At 34.5% G+C, this 19301-nt stretch overlaps 1 protein-coding gene across 5 annotated transcripts in view; it reads right to left on the bottom strand.

Moving 5' to 3' along the window:
• Positions 1 to 19301, bottom strand: part of LOC116337194 (nephrin-like) — a 279498-nt gene that overhangs the window by 13695 nt on the left and 246502 nt on the right. For all 5 annotated transcript variants that reach the window (XR_004200788.1, XR_004200789.1, XM_031761577.1 and 2 more), the window contains exons 11-15: positions 17381 to 17508; positions 15127 to 15286; positions 13664 to 13763; positions 12658 to 12769; positions 1917 to 1998 (exon numbers count right to left, since the gene is read on the bottom strand). Coding sequence is in view for 3 of the 5 variants with exons in the window: in XM_031761577.1 (XP_031617437.1) it covers positions 1917 to 1998; positions 12658 to 12769; positions 13664 to 13763; positions 15127 to 15286; positions 17381 to 17508 (582 nt within the window). In the remaining 2 variants the exon portion in view is untranslated. The remainder of the gene's footprint in view (positions 1 to 1916; positions 1999 to 12657; positions 12770 to 13663; positions 13764 to 15126; positions 15287 to 17380; positions 17509 to 19301) is intronic.

The following is a 19301-nucleotide window of genomic DNA, read 5'->3' on the forward strand; positions in this document are numbered from 1 at the left end:
TATAAATGCGATCCATTTATTATGCAGACCGTTTAAAATGACGAATTTTAAAGCTTTTAAATGACATCTTTGGTTGAAACTTTGCATTTTAAATATCATACCGCAACGTGCAATGAATCAAATTTCACGCATAAATTTTCACGTCAGCCACCTAAGCAATAATGGATTAGAACATGTCTGATTTTCTATTTTTGTGGTGTGTTCTTCATCGTCTTCAATCAAAATGATGAAGAGAAGAAAAAAACCATATGAAGGATGTGAGGTAGTCGAGTAAAAGAATTTATTGCTTGGAAAATGTGATTAGGTGTCGGAGCTGTAGGTGGTTTCATTTACTTGAATCGATAGTGTGGCAGACAACGGAATGTAAAATGTCAGATTGAGACAAAGTGATAGGTAAGGACAGAGTGTGAGATTACAAGAGGTTTAGAAAATTTCATCACGACCACTCAATCAGCCAACGACTTCTTTGGCACCCCTCCCCACCTCTTCAGTAGATCAATTTAATCAATTTATTGTTGTGTTTCAGTTGCTGCGATGAATTATGAATTTTTCTATTTAATACCATCTGGTGTGCGAAACTTTGTTCAACTTGAGAATTGATTGAAAATGACTGACGAATGGCCAACATCGCTATTACCATAGCTACTGCTATATCGTTGCCGTTGCCGCCAAAAATCCAATTGAATTTTGGTGTCATCACGAATGGCGACGTGTAATGTGCGCACATAAAGTTTTATTTATTTTAAATTAAATTTGCATTGTGTTCGATGTGCACGACGTATTCAACGTTTCTATCATCATTGCTCGGATTTTTGGTTTGGCTCACGTACGCGTTAGAAAATCAGAATTGTGTGTTGTGCGATGGTTGATATTTTTTCCCTTCATCTCATGATTGCAATGCATATTATTTTATCTCACGTTGTCTTCGCAGGACTATAAACGTGGTTATTCGTTTTGGATTTTTTTTCTTTCTTTTAGATAGCGCGCACGCACATCCGACAAAATAGCAGTAATCTCAGTGTCACTCAACAACATGAGCAACAAGCGATCATATCCAAACGATGATGAAAATTCTTATTGTTTCATTGTACTTTGGTGAAAGTTTCGAGGTATGATAGCAGCGTCTCTCTCTCCCTCTGTGGGTGGGTTTGTGTTTGTCGATTCAAGCCAAAAATTAGATTTTCCAAATATTTTGTTGTTTCGTATACTTATTGCTCGTCTTGTTCTTTGTCATAACCCTTTTATTACCTGTTATTGTTGTGAGTGATAATGAAATTTGAATAGACACACATACACAGAGTTAGAGGGAGTTTGTCGTCTTGTAAACATTCCATAAGGCCAATTCTGTGGCATACACTGAAACTCTTTTTGTCGCTCATAAAAGATGCGAAAGAACATAGATATAATCAAAATGAATGCTCTTTTCCAAAACTATCATTGTTGCAATTTACAAATATGAATAGAAAGAAAACTCGCCGCGCTCCATTTAAAATCATATCATGATTCTCTATTTTCCATTCCGGCGAAAAACAACAGCATTGCTTATAAAATATTCGGTAGATTACAAGTGACGACAGTATTATCAGTTTCTTTGGTAATGGTGTTTTCGGTGTTTCATCGCCGACGCGAATAACTTTGCTTACGCAAAATCTGTATATGACAATCTCAACGATAATGGAATTGACGGTTTTTCATTCTATAAATTCTCTTATTATTTTCATTTGATTGCGCTTTAAAAAAACTACCCGAAATGCAATTTGTTTTTATGAAGATATCATTTTACACCAGCTAAAGTGCGATAACAATGAGTATACAGTGTATTTCATTTCATTCCCTTTAGTCATAATTCAAAAATTCAGGTAAAAATGCAAACATTTTCAAATCTAGAAATGGAAATGATGATGTTTTTGACTCACTTGCTAATACAATTTGGAAAACACATGGTTGACTCTGAATGCCGACTTCGTTTTGTCCCCAGCATGATAAAGTTCCGTAATCCTGTAAGAAAGAGAAAAAAAACGGTGAGAGCAAGGCAAAAGGACAAAGTTATAAATGTAATTTGTTAATTGGAAATTTACGATGCATACACAAGTATTCATGTAATAGAAAAAGGTCAGCGGCAAAAATGACAAAAATTAAGCAACTTTGTTGGTTCAACAAGCATCAAAGATGAATGAAAATGATAAACAGTTGAGCGAAGAAGAAAAAAAAATTGTGTCGCTTCACAAAGTGGAAAAGGAAACAGTTTTCACAATTTTTGTAATTAGGTCAATGAGAGAATAATTTAGTCGCAATTTTATTGAAAGTTTTTTTTTTAAGAAAGCGTGTTCTGTACCTACCGTTTCACTTTTTGGTTTGCCGAACGTAGCAATGGCAAACAGTGCGGAAAATGAAAACTGAATGAACGACCATAACAATTGCAATAATGAAAAATTGAAATGAATTTCGCGTAAACATTTCCACCAATAATAATTTGAATGTTTACACAGTCATGCAATCACCGAACACAAGTACACAACCAAATGATGAATGCTGATTTTCTGTGACGACCAATGTAAATTAAAAAAAAATAAGAGGAAAGAGATTTATTCATGCGACGTTGAATGGCATATTCATCTTTTTGGTCATCATTACGACAACAACCGAGCAGGCAAAGTAGCAAAAAAAAAACACACTCATTTCATCACCGGATCATATTTTTGCTCGGCTCGTATAATGAATTCACACGAGATAAGTGTATTGTTAGTGGCAACGGTAGAGTTTATAAGCAACAATCGTCGACTACTGCATCAAATTTACACACTTTCGGTGCGATATTCAGTCTCAGTCGGTTGGTTTTACTAACATATAAAAATGTGCGCATAAATTTTCCATTTTCTCTCGAAATTTATTCATTACAAAAGTTCCTTTTCAACGTTAAACAACGACCGCTCACAATTACTCTCTTTCATTCTCTCTCTCGACTTCTCTTTCCCCCTTATTCACATAATTTTTTTTATAGAACCAGCTCGCTACCATCGCGTTTAGTGTGAGCCGATTTTTGGTTGTATTTAATGTGAAACAATGCATCGTGTTGTAGTGGTTATCACAACCCGCCTGAAGGTAATGCACATTCTATACATTCGAATGGCTGTCGGTTGGAAAGCCAGATACTATCAAATGAGATTTTACTGAATTTAAACGTTTTGCACTTGTTTTCGCATGATATTTCCATTCATGTATACGTTTTATTTACAAAACACCACTTTCAACCGGCCCAATACAATCTAAATCGTTCTATCATCCGTCTTCTCTTCACATCGTCATGGTATGCAACACTTTGCAGCTCAACAAAATAGAACACCGAATTGAGATGAACGGAAATGGAAAGTGCACCCGTGAACGTCTCGGATTTTAATTTCATAGATTGAGCTTTCTGAAACTGCAAAGCATCAGACTGAAACTGAATCAAACATACGTACACCTTATTCATGGATCACTTCCAAAATGGTAACAAAATGTAAGAAAGAATGTAAAACAAATGCAAAAAAGCACAACCACACCATATTCATTCAAATTGAAATTTACACATGAAAATTCGTGTCCGAACCGAAATATTTTATGGAATAATATTTGAGCTATCCCACAAACGATGATATTTTGTAATATTTTTCAGGTTTGTTTTTCAAGTACAAAAATATTCAAAAACAAGTATATATGCGGTGCTCATTGCTAGAAGTGGATGGAGAGTCGTGAATAAATTTTCAAAGGCGACAAAGTGGTTTGTTCCGACAAATCAATACTGCCTGTATACTGACAAAATGAAACGTATCTAATTGCATTGCATGGCATGAAGCAATTGTATGTCATTTTACGCATTGCAATCCGATTCAATTCATAGGGATCGTTGTTGTGCTTGTTACCAATTTTGATGCTGTTGTTGTAATCGATAAATCGTGCCGGAGATAGAGAAAGAGCAGCAAAATTGTTAACCAACTGCATACGTGTGATGCGATACAATGTGACAACAACAAATTCAAAATGCTCGATGAAAAAAAAAGAGATTGGCTGAACGAGGTGCTTTTTTCACCTTTTTGACAACAACAATGAAAAGCAATGGCTTAGGAGAGCACAACAACAACAAAATGAGAGAGAAAAACAATGTATTCAATCGCTTGTACCCGATTCGAAAATTGGTAGTCAGATGAATGAGAAAATGCGCATAAAATCGAAATAAATAAAGATCACACATTCTCGTGTATCGTTTGCCCAATGCATAGAATCCGGTTTTGGCATTCGCTTGTTATTGTTATTTGCTCGATTCGGCACGTTTTCATTGTAAATACCGCGGAGTAGTAATTTTCTCCCTCTCTCTCTTTCTGTCTCTTGCACAATGCTTTTTTCCATCAAGCTCTCTCATACAATTTGTTGTAACTATAGCTCAAGCACATTCAATATGGCTCTCCGCCGTCACCACTGTCGGTCGCTTTTGCTGCATTTTCTGTATGCATTTCGTTCGTGCGCATTGCTTTCCGAGCTAAATATGAATTTGCAGTTCGTGTGCGTCAGTTTTTCACTTCGTCTTCCATTTTCTTCTTGCCTCCCTCTCCCCAGCTCTCCCTCCTTTCCCCTCTCTTCACTCGTTTGCATTCATTTTCATTTTCACAAGTTATGTTTTTCAGTTATCGGTTTTTGCATCATTTGTATTCGTTTGCACTTTATTGTTTAATTTTCATGGAAATTTTGTGTGAATGCTTTCAATTTTCCGATTCGTTGACAGTGAATGTTATTAGAGTGCGAATTTTTTTTTGTGTATGTGTGTTAAAAATTTACGACAGATATTGAGAGTTTTGTTCGGTGTTGCTGTTTTTCAATTCACATGCAACAAGAACTGAAAGGCGAGAGAGAGAGAGAGAGAGAGAGAAGCACGAAGACAAGAAAATAAACAAACACACATACACATAAGTGATATCGAATGTTACGAAATAGATTCAAAATGCGATGTAACAGCCATGGCAATGGTAAAATGAGCCATTTTGTTTATGGTATAATGTAATACAAGAATCCGTGCGGACGAATATCGGTTTCTTAACATGGTTCATTCAATTGCTTTATTTCGACATTGTAGTCGACTTGTTCTTGTATACGTTGCACGACAACACCGCACACAGCGCACACATATAGAGCGCATTCATATATTGGAATGCATGGATGAAATGACTTTATTTATTCGTAGCTGGAACCAACATATTTAATCTTGTTCTAAATAAACATACTAGCCTCAGCTAAATGAATGACATTGCATACATTTCGAAATTAACATTGAAAATGGCTTTATTTAGATAGGATGCGCAAGCAAAAACTACCATCACCACTACGGTTGTTGTTGTTGTGCTTGCTGCCTTTTACCAAACAAATAAGATATGCATTTATTCGGTTGCGTTGAGTTTGGAATGCAGCTCACACACAGCATTTTCACTATGGCCATGTATTTGCATGTGGTTGTACAGCTGATACATATTATGCGTGCATATTGGATTTGCTTGAACTGACTAAACACACCATTTGCCATTGTGTCGCTTTTCAATACAAATAATCTTCAGTTCAACACCTATCCTCAAACTCAATGGCACCGATACACAAAAACACCAACAACAACAACGGCAACGACGGCGACGACGTCTTATTTTATCAATGCATTCTCCAATTCTATTCACTATTCATGAAACTTAATTAACTTTACAACACAATTTTCGATGCCAAAGCAATTTACGGATCAGACGTTATTTATGTGTATGTACAGCAAAAACCCGGCTTTAAATGTGTATCGACTGACAACACAATATCACACATCGAAAGCACTTGCAATCAAATTCAAAACATGAAAATCATTTTTTTTTAAATTTATAATGGCAAACCTTTCGCTTTTCGGTTTTACACGAGTCACGTCGATTGATTCCATTATTTTTAATTGAATTGTTATGTTATGTCACCTAGATAATGATAAAAATAGTGATCGTCACACAAAATTCTATTTATGGAAAATGTAAAATTTTTCGAAAGTGTTTTCTATTACAGATCATAAATCAAATCCAATTACATTTAATTTATATATATATTCCAAAGTTCACTTGAAATTCGATTTATCTAAATTTATTGATCTTTCGAACCCAAAACATAAACCATTGTTTTCAACTAATTGTGTTATCGTTTATTTCATAGTTGATGTTAATTTGTGGCTTTTGTTAGGGGAAATGCTTTCGATTTAGTTTAAAACTAATTTTTTCACTTTTGTTCAAACTCAATTAGTTCTAAATGAGGACACACTCTGAAATTAAAATGGAAACAGAAAAGTGATTTAGGAATTAAATTCAAAATTTATGTTAAATGCAAAACGTATCAAACGTATCTTTTCACTCAATTTCACGGAAATCCTATTTATAATAGGAACTACTTTGACTTTGTTCTTCTTGCCCTCCATCTGTTTCTTCGTGGAATAGCTTTTAGGTCACTTTATTGTTTTTCAAATCTTCTTCATTATAGCTTCGGCTGTTTTTTCGTTTTCTGTTCGCCATTTGTAATCTCATACAATTTAACAAATTAAAATTCTGGAAATAAGCAATTGCTAGCTAATTCATTCAATGAAACTATGGGAACCAATTCCATTTTACTTTATTAATTCAAACTTGTGTAGCGTGAATCTGTAAGTTGCTGACGAGAAATGAAAGTGCTCGTAAATTGGGCACTCTCTCAGCAATTTCAAATACTTTTTTTTAGTTCATCTGAGAGAAACCACTAATTTATTGAGACGAAAATGTTAAATAAAATTCCATCCATTTGTAAGCGCGGATTCTCAATATATAAAAATGAAATAAATATGGCATACATGAAAAGAGAGAGAGAGGGAGCAAAGCAACAACAAGACAAACAAAGTGCCCAATTTATATTCAAGTAACGTTGCTATAGATTTGAAATTGCTTCCATCCATCAGTCAAAATATATGCATTCGATCTGTTCATCATATTAAATGTACGAACTGTGACATGGTGTGCTGTGATGCTGTTTTCATTCAACTGCACGAGAAGAGCGTTATTCAAATCCAAAACGAAATAGTAAAATCGACGAATATTAATAAAATATTAGTTATAAATGGCTGATGCGTATATATCATTTCTGAAACGGTGTTAACGGAGTATCATACAACCAAATTTATGATGGGTTTCATTCGAAATAAGTGTGTGAATATGTCATGTTAAGTATACTGACACATACGCCTTTTAAGTTCATTATTCAAATTTTTATCGCATTTCACGTCGGTTTTTCTGTGGCCCGATACGCGACCATCAAATCGATATATGTATACAGAAAATGAAACATATATTCTCACTCGAATGCCAACCATTTATATTGTCCACACAATGCAAAACAGATCTAGAATACAAAGAAGACACACCTCTGAGCGACATCACATTATTAAATGGGAATCAAAATCGTTCTTTACGATTTTTCATTCTCTCTCTTTCTCTTAATGTATGCCCCGGCATCATTTACGTACACCCCAAACTCGATACGCATTCACGTGACACATTCGAATAACATGTCAGATAAATTGACAAAAACAGCAAATTGATGTGGAAAAATGTATGACGGCCGACAAAAATTACACCCAAATCTATACTTATATTCAGTAAAAATAACATTTCGTATCGGACAAATAACGATGATGCACATGTAAATTCAAAATTCAGGCATCCAAATAATTTATATATAAATAAATAAAAATGACATGAACACCAAAAATGTCAAAGAAAAAAGCATCACGAATCGAAAGTGATAACATTATTTGTGTGTTTTCGAAAAATCTGCTTGATCAGAGGCTGCAATTGCGAGACGAACTTTTGACAATGATAAATATGGTGCCATATGCTCGCATTCCCATTAGATGTTCGAAATACTTTTCCTCTTGTTTGGTACTTTTCTCATACAGTCTACGGCAATGTAAAAAAAAACAAATCTGGTTGATCAAGGTAAAGTGAACGGGTAAGGAGAAGAAAACACAAAAATCTGTGGAAAATATATAATGGTCCCGATTCGAGGAATGGGATGAGCCTAAAAAAAATGACGAAGAAAATAAAATGCATAAATATTGCTAGATTATGGTGATAGAAAGACATAGCAAATAAACAGCAATAACATCATCGTTCTCAACAAAAAGCGTACAACTAAAAGTATGGAGAGTCGAAATCGAGGAATGAGCACACATATAAAAACACACCGCAATTTCTCTTTCGCCCGATTTTCCGTTTATATACAGTGATGCCAATGCCTCTGAGCTGCTCATATCCTTTTCATAAACCCAACGACTTGAATCATATGAATGCACGAGAATGAAAGAGAGACTTCTATAGTACTTGCAACATTGAAGAATTTCTATTAAGAGATACAGAAATAGAAATGTTCTATTTCACTCGATTATCAATTTCCATCAAATGCTTGGCGTTAAGTGCTAATGGCATCATAAAACTAATGGAAAGCCAACTGCTAATCTTAATTGTTTTGATGTGAACCACGTCAGTTTAAATCAACATTTTAAACAAACAAGACGCGTTTAAAAGTTCGAGTTCAGTTTATCAGAAAATTTCAATTTCATTCAATAATAATTTTGCATTACATAACAAGTTGAACAATAAAAATTAGTACCACGTTGATCATTGTGACCTTCGAAATTTCCAATAATCGAAATGACCTTGACGAGTTTGTTGATTCCAAATTTTTCAAATTTCCAAAATTTGGCACTTTTGATCTGCCATTTGTTTATCGACGGCCAATTTCGAACTGGCCACATTCTTTACGATCCAAATGCCTTTCAAGTCACTCAATTGATCACCGACATTCAATCGAACTGTCAACGTTCCATTCCATGGCTCTGGACTGACGTCACCCAAGAACCACGTCAACTACCATGGAAACCACACGAACCAACCGATCACATTTTTCAATTGATTTTTGTTGACCTTGACAATTTACCCATGAACATCAACGATTTCAAAAAATTCTTCGCATTTTATCACATTTTTGTCTTTTCAACAATCGATAATAATGGTGAACTACGAATAAGTGAGAAATTCAGTTCAGATTTTGACTTCGATAACCTCGCTTTATCTTACAAACGGGCAACTGGATTGATCAATGTTTATTTGATTATAAATCAATACAAAGTCAGTGGAAAAAGAAGTCTTAATGTTGAATGCGTCTTTCAACAAAATGACATCACCACCAATGTCGGAACTGAAAATCTGTTCGAATTGATATTCAAAAAATATCAACAAAATTGGATGATTTTGATAAACTACTTTCCGCCAGTGTATTGTGATCTCGGCGAAAAAATACGAAATGCAATCAAAGCTATAAGTGGATATCCATTTATTGTGAATTTTTACGACTCAACATTGAAAAATTCATATATCTACTCATTGAAGTGATTGTTTATAAGGTGAAGAAAACACGCCAGAGAAACTAATATCAAATTTTCGTTTATAAAATTTTGAAATTATTTATTCTTTAATAAGTTTTTGCACAGTCTGTTTGAATTTGTGTAACATAACTTTTATCCTTCAAACTTTGTGCACTGGTTTAATGGAATAGAATAATTTTTAAAAATAAAATTAAAAAAAAATTCTCACTTTTATTCTCGGACATTCAGATCACTGAATATAACTCATAAACTATATCATCCAAATATGACACAAATTCTTATTCTTCACTTTTTTCTTGCAAAGCATCAAACGCATACCCATGCACACAAACGAACTTGGATAAAAATACATTTTTTGCAAAACATTCAAAAAGATATAAAACACGTAGCGATTGAATATTTGAGCATGAGAGAACGGCTCGGTGAATGAAACTGTTCTTTTCATAGCCCGTTTCATTTGTACACCGATTTTTACTCGACGAAAATACGTTCTTTCATCGAACTGAAATGCTCGAAAAGTCGATCAAGTGGCGGAGAGTGAGATGGAGAGCATTTGAAGCTCGTATTTTATATTACGTGCGATTCCGAGCATACCGAACAATTTTAGCCAAAAAGAATATCGTATATCACCACCCAACACGTATCATGCAATAAAATAATTTTTATACTCTTCACTGAAACGGAGAAAAGTATATGTTTTTAGTTTCTTTTTTTTACTTTTAAAATTCTCTTTTTGCATATTCGAACATTACGAGCTGAATTCGTAGAGGTTGGGTCAATTGCCTCGAATGAGACATTCTGAACATTTTTGGCTATTAATTCAAAAAATAAGAGTAAAATTCCAAATTTTGAAACACATTTTATTCATTCAACGAGTCTATCTGTAAAACAAACTTCTGAGTGAAAAGTCGAAAGAGAGCTTTTTCAATTTTCTATCTCGATTTGTTGCGAATATTCTATCTCGATTTGTTTGAGTTTTTTTTTTTTTTTTTTGAAGTGAAAGTGATGACTTTTTTTTGCTTTTTGTTTTTTCGAGATGAAAACTTGCAAGGGTCTTGCTATGATATATACAACAACTACAAATAATAAGGCGGGAATTTATGCAAAAATTTTGATTTGTCTTTGAGAGAAATTGCCAGAAAAATCATAAACACAAAAACCTTCTTTTTCATTTGTTGCTTCTTTCTTCGAAAAGTTCCATCGTTTGTATTGAAGTCTTATCGAAAGATAGTCTAAATCGATTCGAATCTGTGTTTTGAAATATTCAAAAAGTGAGCATGTGATCCGTGGTGTTTTGGAATTTAAATTCAATATAAAAATCAATGCATGGATTAGTTTCAATATGAAAATCAGATGAGATTTTCCATAAGTGGTTGCGACTGAAACCATGCACTAGCGTTCAAGACATAGTATTTTGTACATCGTCTTCACAACATGATAGAAAGACAACCGAAGCAACAGAAGACTTTGTGATGTGTTCGATGTAATATTAGTTTGGTTGTATGATATTCCTTTCATAATGTAGCAATGGATGCGCTTACTTTGTCTGGTGTGTGTGTGTGTGTGTTTCTGGTGCGGCGATGAGGAGAGAAGACGTCGAATATAAATAAGAAGAAATCATTAGGAAGGAGACGTGAAAGTCAAACGAAATAGAAGAGAATAAAAATGTGAGAAGAAGCAAAGTTTTGCATTATTTTTTTATTACATGATGTTCCCACAGGGAGATTGTTGAAATATTTTGTGCGCACAGTAATAATAAAATAGCTGTATATTGCCCGAGATACAATTCTTCGGTTCCATTCGTTATACTTTTCGGTACTTTTGGGGTGTTCAATTTTTTATGCTGATCATAACAATATTTATTCTGTATTCGTTTTTTCTCTTCTTCATCGTCGTCTTTTTCTTCATTTTTTTATTGTTATTGTAGCGAAATACTTCTTGTTGAGCGTCGTCAGCGAACGACAACTTCCTGTGTGTGTGTTTGTTCGGAAAAGGGGTGATCGCGTCGAACGTTTTTGCTACTAAGCAAACTAAAAAATTTCCACACAAAATAAATGGTTCTTTTACGTACACATTTATTATCACGGTGAATTATGAAGTTCACGTTCTCTGGACACTGTGAAAATGTTTGACGCAAGTTTTTTTTCTTTCTGCCTTTCTCTATTAATGTTCTCTTCAGCGATAAAGTTTCGATTCTTGTGATAAAGAAATGTTCTTGCAGTGAATATCATAAGAAAACTTATATTCAATCATATCGATTGGATGCTGCAAAGCAAAAAAAAAAAAAAAATGCTGAAAGGTGCAGAGACCATCTCAACTATTTTCATCGAGTTTTTCTTTTGCTCAAGCAGAACAAACAAAGTATGCAGAAAAACGCGGCCACTCTTCTTTGTATGCATATTGAAATTCCAGACGAATGAAGAGCATTCAACACATTTAAATGAGATTTTCTTCTCACAGTTTATAAAATTTCTCTTTCTCTCTCCAGCCCCCACCCATCACTCTATTCGTCTATCACTCTGAAAATGAGAGAGTCCATTGGATGAAAAAACAGCATAGAATTGGGCACAGGCAGCAAGAAATGAGCTTCTAATTAGCAATTACTCATTTCGGATGCAGTTCAACATTGCATAAACCTTTTCGTATTTTTTTCGGTATTTTATTTGCTCAAGACTTGCGCGCAAATAAGATATAAATATATTGGACACCCCATGATTTTGTGTGCGTGCGCGCGCCTCCTTTTCACGAAAACACACTCCAAAAGAATAATAATTCTTTTTTTTCTCCTTCAAGTTGTTTGTGAATTTTTTTTAAAGGAGTGCTTCAAAAAGTAGGCGAGCCCTTCTTTTGCCGAATTTTAATCACTTATTCAAATTAGCCGCTCGTGAAGGTAAATGTGAAAGACGAAAAACTTATAATTTAAACGTTGTTTTTATTTGATGAAACGGGTTATTTGGTCGGGAGTATAAATGGCCAGAGACAGACAATGAAATAGACGGGATTTTTTCTAAAGTAGAAGTAAAATCACAATTCTTAGCATAAAGTCGTTATAAGACAGAAACAGTGAAGTTTCTTAAAAGACATTGGGAAAATCACATGGAATTTACATATATTTCAAAGACAGTTGAAAAGATACCAAGGAAACAAATGTTGCTTGCTAAGAAAACAACTTTAAACAATATTTTTAATAATGAACCACTTACTTGATCTGTGACTGGTGTATACTGCAAAACGCTTGTTGATCCGTTGCGATGATGACGTTCCTTGCCCACGTCAAGTGTTTCTCCCGAGTTATTGAATTTCCAACGAAATGATCTATTTATTCGAATTTGAAATTAAAAAAAAAAAAAGAGTTGAAAATGACAAACTCAGATTCTGCTCAGAATTCTGCTTTAATTGGAATTTGTGGATTTTGTGATTATGATACATTGACTAATCAATCTTCATCATTTAAAAATAAATGTCGGTCAATCCGAATGACTCTGCTAAATTATTGCGAAATTTCCGTATAAAGCGAGTAACGAACGAAGGTATGTTATTTTCTTCTCTAAAAAAAACTGATCCAATTAGATTGTGGTCTGAATGATGACACACTTGCAACCGTACTTCAATGTTTGAAAATGAAATCGGTTTTAATGAGAGCAATATTTTTCAAAACTACGACTTTTAATCACATTCGAATGAATCAAAACTTTTGCACTCAAAAAATGGGCACATTCAAATTAATAAAGCTAATTTTTGCTTGATTAAATACATATTTCTGCATGACACGATAACAGACACTCGATGCCGTCTGAATGGTTTTTGTGTGTTTCAATTTGATGTCTAACTGAGAATTTATTGTTTCAATTTTATGCGGAATAACCATTATAAACGTGATTTGCATGAATGCATCTGGTTTGGCATATTATTGCGTGCGGTCAAAAATGTCCAATTAGTGGTTTTCTGCAAATGCATATAAAATGTTCATTCAAATCAAAGAAAATGTGTCTGTGATTAGTGCAGATCTTGAGCAGGGATTAAAATTGCAATAGAGCACCAAACAATGATGAAAATTGTGTGACCAAGATGGAATCGTACATCTTTCATATATGTGTGGTATGTTTGTTTGCCGTTATCTGAGTTCGTTTATCTAATGTACAATGCCGTTTTGCTTAAAGTTTTCGGTTTTTGATGAGAATAAGATGGTAAATACATGTTAATACAAACCTTGGAGGTGGATCAGCTTGCACTTCACAGTAAATGTTGAGATTCTCATTTCGAAATGCACCGACAATCACAACCTTATCGCTGACACAAAGTGGAGCATCTGTAAAATAATCACATATATTTGTACAATGTTTTTAGGTTGAGAAAACTATTCGACGAATCAAGTTAATATATAAAATAACAATGCAAAACAAAATTTCAAAAAAAAGAAAAAAAACGAAAACATTTCAACAATTCGTCTAAGTTTATTGCAAGTTGCAAACTGAAGATGTCTTAACCACAAAACAGCAAATATTTTCTCGGAAATGCATTTATGCAATTTGCAGATAAATTCTGTGCAGTATGGTCGTCCGACTCCGGTTGGTCACTTCAACAATTACAAGTAATGAAAAGTTGCGGAATTGGAAAAATTCATTCCAGATTCGAACGTATTTTCTCCATGACTGAAGTTGAACGAAAATTTACCTTGAAAATAGATATACATGTATGTATCTCAAATAGCATTTGACCAACAACAAGAACAAAAAAAGAGTCACAAACGATTCGAGAAGCCGAATACCAAATACCGCATACCGACTGCTAAATATCAAGAGTGCACAGCAAATTTTCCAGCTTGCTGTCTGAAACAGATGCAGTTTTTGTTCGGTGATGATGATGATGATGACGGTGATGGTTTTTACCTTAAGCTTTTGCATACATGACCAAATTGATGATTGAAATCCTTATGTAACACTTGAGTGTCTAACTTGTCCAAATCATGCGTATCCATTCTCTCGGACCGAAAGACACCACCGTCGACATAATATCGACTTAGTAGAGACAAGATGCTTTATGTCTTGTCATCGGAACGGATTTTTTGTTGGAATCAAACAACTTACAAAATCGTACTTGAAATGATGTATGCCAAATACTTTTTGAAATGAAAAAGTTTTCTTCTTCTTTTTGGCAGTAAAAAAGAACCGAATCAATAAAAAGACAACAAAATCATCTATCTCAATCTATTCAATGCCATTTTACTGGTTTTTGAAATGAACTGAAGCGCTTTACGAGTAGTTTGAACTAAAGCATTTACCTCGTATTCGGTTACGATTACATTTTAGGGTGGAGACCATTCGAAATAGTGAATGAATGAGCGTTTTTCGTAATGAATTTGCAACCATTTTCATTTCAGTAACATTTTATAGATTTGATCATTATTTTAAATACCGACTTTGAATACACACTTTGCTAAAATTGTGTAATATGAAACGGAAAAGTAATTAAATTGCATTCAAAAACTTCTTCATTCAACTGAAAGGCTAGTGTGCCTGCGGTGTATTCTACATAATCCGATTTACTCGTGCCCAGATGTAATGCGGTTTTCTTTCATTGATGGCATTTCTGATAACTAATGTACGGGGAACAAAAACAACAGCAACACCGAAGAATATTGAAAAATGTGAAAATTGAACTTGTGTACTTACATTTGACGCGCAGTTCGAGCTGATTAGAAACAGTTTCGCCTTCAGCATTTATTGCGCTGCATGAATAGTTTCCAGCCGAATGCCTTGTGACGCGTTGCAACACTAAACTTTGATTGGATCGAATAACACGAGCGCTTGCATTGTGCGTTAAAACAACTCCCTGCGAATGAGAAAATTGTCATGTATAAATTCATTTCATCGGAATGCATCGATGCGAAAAGGAGATGTGCATTGAACACAACTGTAGGTGGACACAAACAACAACAAAACAGGACAAACACAAACGAATGAAATGACAGAGCGAGCGGACAAAAAAAAATGCGATGAAGATTCTTTAAATAATGGGCGAAAAGGAAGTCGAGCAAAAGAGGTTAGAGTGCTAAAGTTGCTTTTTTGCCATTTTCACTGGATCGAATTGGATTGTATTGTATGGAGCAGATGGGTATCGCATAACAGAAACGAACATAATCGTAATCGATAATTGCAACTTGAGCGAAGCGGTAAAAGAAAATAAAAAATGACATTTTGTTATGATCGAATTGCAAACCCAGTTCGAATAAACAATCGCATGCCATCGGTTCGGTGTATGCGGAAGATCCTGTTTCAATGTGATTGTTACTATTATTGCTTCCTTTTTGTTAGCTCTCAATTATAGTTAGAGTACGATGACTGCATTTTTACTCTGAATCGATGGCTATGCTCGACATTTTCCGGAGAAAATGACAAAATATCTATCTCATACAAGCGGGAAAAAAAACCGTGTGCTCACATTTTTCATTTTCAATGGCGTTAAAGCTTAATCGAATTCATGCGAGAAAAGAAATCCACCGGAGAACGGATGATGACCAAAACTAAAAACAGAATACAACCAAATACACAATCATGAGAGACGATTGTAACAACGTACAGAGTACAAAAAATCAACACAGCACAAAATCACTCAATGTTTAAGACATTTTATTGTTGTCACACGACTACGAAAATATCGAAAAGCCACTTTCACACCCCGAAAAAATGCATCGACGAACAAAGAGCACAAAAATCATGGCAGACGATGTATCATAAACTAAAAGAATTATATGATACTATTTAAGTTGTTTGACAATTTTATATGCTGGCTCAAGAGTTTTGTCTTTTGTTCTTTATTTCACCTCATTCGACGTTCCATTTCCAGAGAGAAATGGATTTTCCAGCTCACTTTTTCGTTCTTTCATGGTATTTTTTCAATATTTTATGATTCGCATGAAATGCTATCGCATTTTTGAGTTTCTTAAATTTGTTTCACCAACATTATCAAAAACGATTGAAGCTGCAATTGAACAAAGACTTGAAGAAAAATGTGCTAGTTGAAGTGCTTCAATATAGAAGCTACGAAACACTCCACGAGCAACGGAAATTATGAAAGCTAACATGATTGCAACACATGAAATATGATGACGAACCATTCAATTGTAATTGGTTATATTTATAGTTGTTATACCAAACTAAATGTCATTTGACTCTTCTCTGTTTTTTTTTCTGTTTCTTGTCATTGTTTTCGATAAATTGATCGTTTCAAACACTGCATTTGCTCTGCTGTTATTTTATTTTTTATTAAAAGAGCTTTAAGCGATGGGATGGATAGAAAACGAGAAATAGCAAGAGAAAATAAAGACCGCCACTGATAGCTGTTAAAAAAAGTACTTGTGTCATGAAAATAAAAGTCACACCAGATTGATAATATTGTTTATGACCCCCGATGTATGCAGTAGATGCGTGTGAAACGAACGATAAGGCTTTATTCAAAATAAATAAATGTGGACATTTATGTGTGTTATGATGCACCATACGTAGACACACGAAATATTTACTCATTGCGCTGCTGAAATGGGCGAAAAATCGCTTTTTCGCAGAATTTATTCTCATCGTTGTCTCAGTCAGTTTTTTTTTTACGGCAGTAATAATATTTACCCAACCCATTCTGGGGCGATCGAAATGGACAAAATGCTGAAAATGGCACAAAAGTTGATATACATTTTTTTTATTTGATTAAACAGAAATTTAGACACACTGCAGCGCTTGATATATACATATATTTTGTGCATTTCTCGCCCAATAAAATCGTGTAATAAAACCGATAGAATAAAATGTTGAATAGCAGAACCGAAGCGAATAAAATCAAAAGGAATTGATGGAAGGGAAGAGAGGAGAGATATAGTGTATGTGTGTGAGACCGAAAAAAATAGAGAATAACGAATAACATTTTTTTGCTTACATCGTGTAACCAGTACAATTTTCGCCATTGGGGATTAGCCACCGCCAAGCACTCGAAGTACACGTCATCGCCTTCTTTGATGTTGTCCGATAATGTTGATCCCAGGCGCAATGTTACAATCGGTGGATCTGAAAATGAAACATTTATTGGTTTTATTGACATTCAAAACTATTCTTCTATTCAATTCTCTTGGGGGTTTTGTTGAATCACATCTTGCGGCCATCATTTACAATGTTTTTTTAACAAAATACCATGCTCGAAAAAAAATAATCACAAATGTTCGGAAATAATCCATAAAACAAAATAAAATTCGAGTGAGATAAATAGAAACGCAGATATATAAAAAGTGATGATTTGCATTCGCAAATTATATAGCTTTTGGTTGAAATGTTTGGCAAGAAGATTTCATATCGAATTTATGAAAAGTCGTCAAATCTCCCATCATAAATTTGTTCGATTCATTTTGTTTTTACTGCAATAAATGATCGATGGATTAATTGAAAAACCAAAGGAGATGTTTACGATAGAATAGTTCGTACTATTCAAAAATTGGCTTTGTATTTAAAAAAAAACTGAAATCCTAGTGCTGTTCCAATCAATGGTTATATCAAAAAATTTCAACATCAGCGTTAACGCTTAATCAAATGCAGCTTTATTGTGCGGTCGCGTATATGATCGAAACAAAAAACCAAAACCATTCGTTGTGCGTTCTTTGATCTGATTTTGATCAAAATGTAATTAAAATGAGAGAACAATGGTACAGCAAAACTGCGATTGACGTATGCAACGACCCGGATATCTAAATTGTGTTTTTTTTCTCTTTCCACGCTTGATGTCTCTCCTCCGTAAATCTGTATTTTAATACAAAATTCGATTTCATGTAGTGTGCACAAAAATTTGTGTAAGTCCGCGCATGAGTTTGGACGGTTGAAGTGGATGCCAAAACTGATGTATGCATTTTAAATTTATATTTGAAATAGAAACGAATAATGGACGAAAAAAATTGTCTGTGAATTTGTGGGAATAAACTAAACCGAGACTAAAACATTAATCAGGTCAAAACGACGATGGAAATTCGAAAAAGCAAGAGAGCGAGACAGGGAGGTCTGAGAGTCGTAAAAGGCGGAGAGGGAGGCAGAGCGAAAAAAATATAGTGAACATTGACAAAATTCTATGGCATCAGCTTTCTATAATTAATCCTGATCGCTTGGATCGAATCAAACACACATGAGCGCGTGACTATTGCAAAATATAGACTGCCGTTCTTTGGAATATAGTGCATTTATTGTATGATGTAAATAAATAGTTATGTAGGCATATATATATAAAGTTGTTGGCGCGGGTCGGAAAATGAGCGCGCACCAAGGACAAAACGAACATACAAAAAATCGACTACGTTCGCATTTGCCTCACTTTTTCCCTTCTTTTTCTCACTGATGCGTATGTGTGTGTGTGTGTGTGTGTGCGCGCTTGAAAGAGTTGTTGTTTTTAGTGCAAATTATGTGCTGCTGGGCATGCTTCTAACGATCCACAGCATGTGCAGCTGTAGATGTCGCATATATGCCTGTATATTTATATTGAATCGGTATTTATGGCTTATATTTAGTGTAAACTAACGCGTACATTTGTTACTTGTGCATTAACACATACTCTTGTTATTCGTCGATGTGCTGCCCGGAATCGGGAAGCGAGAGAAAGTGCTCAAAAGAGAAAAATACACACATGAAGCGAATCTACTTACGAAGCATTGCCATGGCATTCACTCTAGAGAGAACTATAAATTCACTGAGCTTGAACCAAACAATTGTATAATTTGTGGCATTCATTTCAATCCACCTCCCGTCATTGGTTTTACTCTATCTCTGTTACCCGAACGCTTGCATCACATATTCACACGCCGATCCCAGCATCATCGTGTCTC

This window comes from Contarinia nasturtii, unplaced genomic scaffold (assembly GCF_009176525.2).
Source record: "Contarinia nasturtii isolate CC-2019 unplaced genomic scaffold, AAFC_CNas_1.1 Cnas_scaffold_220, whole genome shotgun sequence".
Classification (NCBI taxonomy): Eukaryota; Metazoa; Arthropoda; class Insecta; order Diptera; family Cecidomyiidae; genus Contarinia; species Contarinia nasturtii.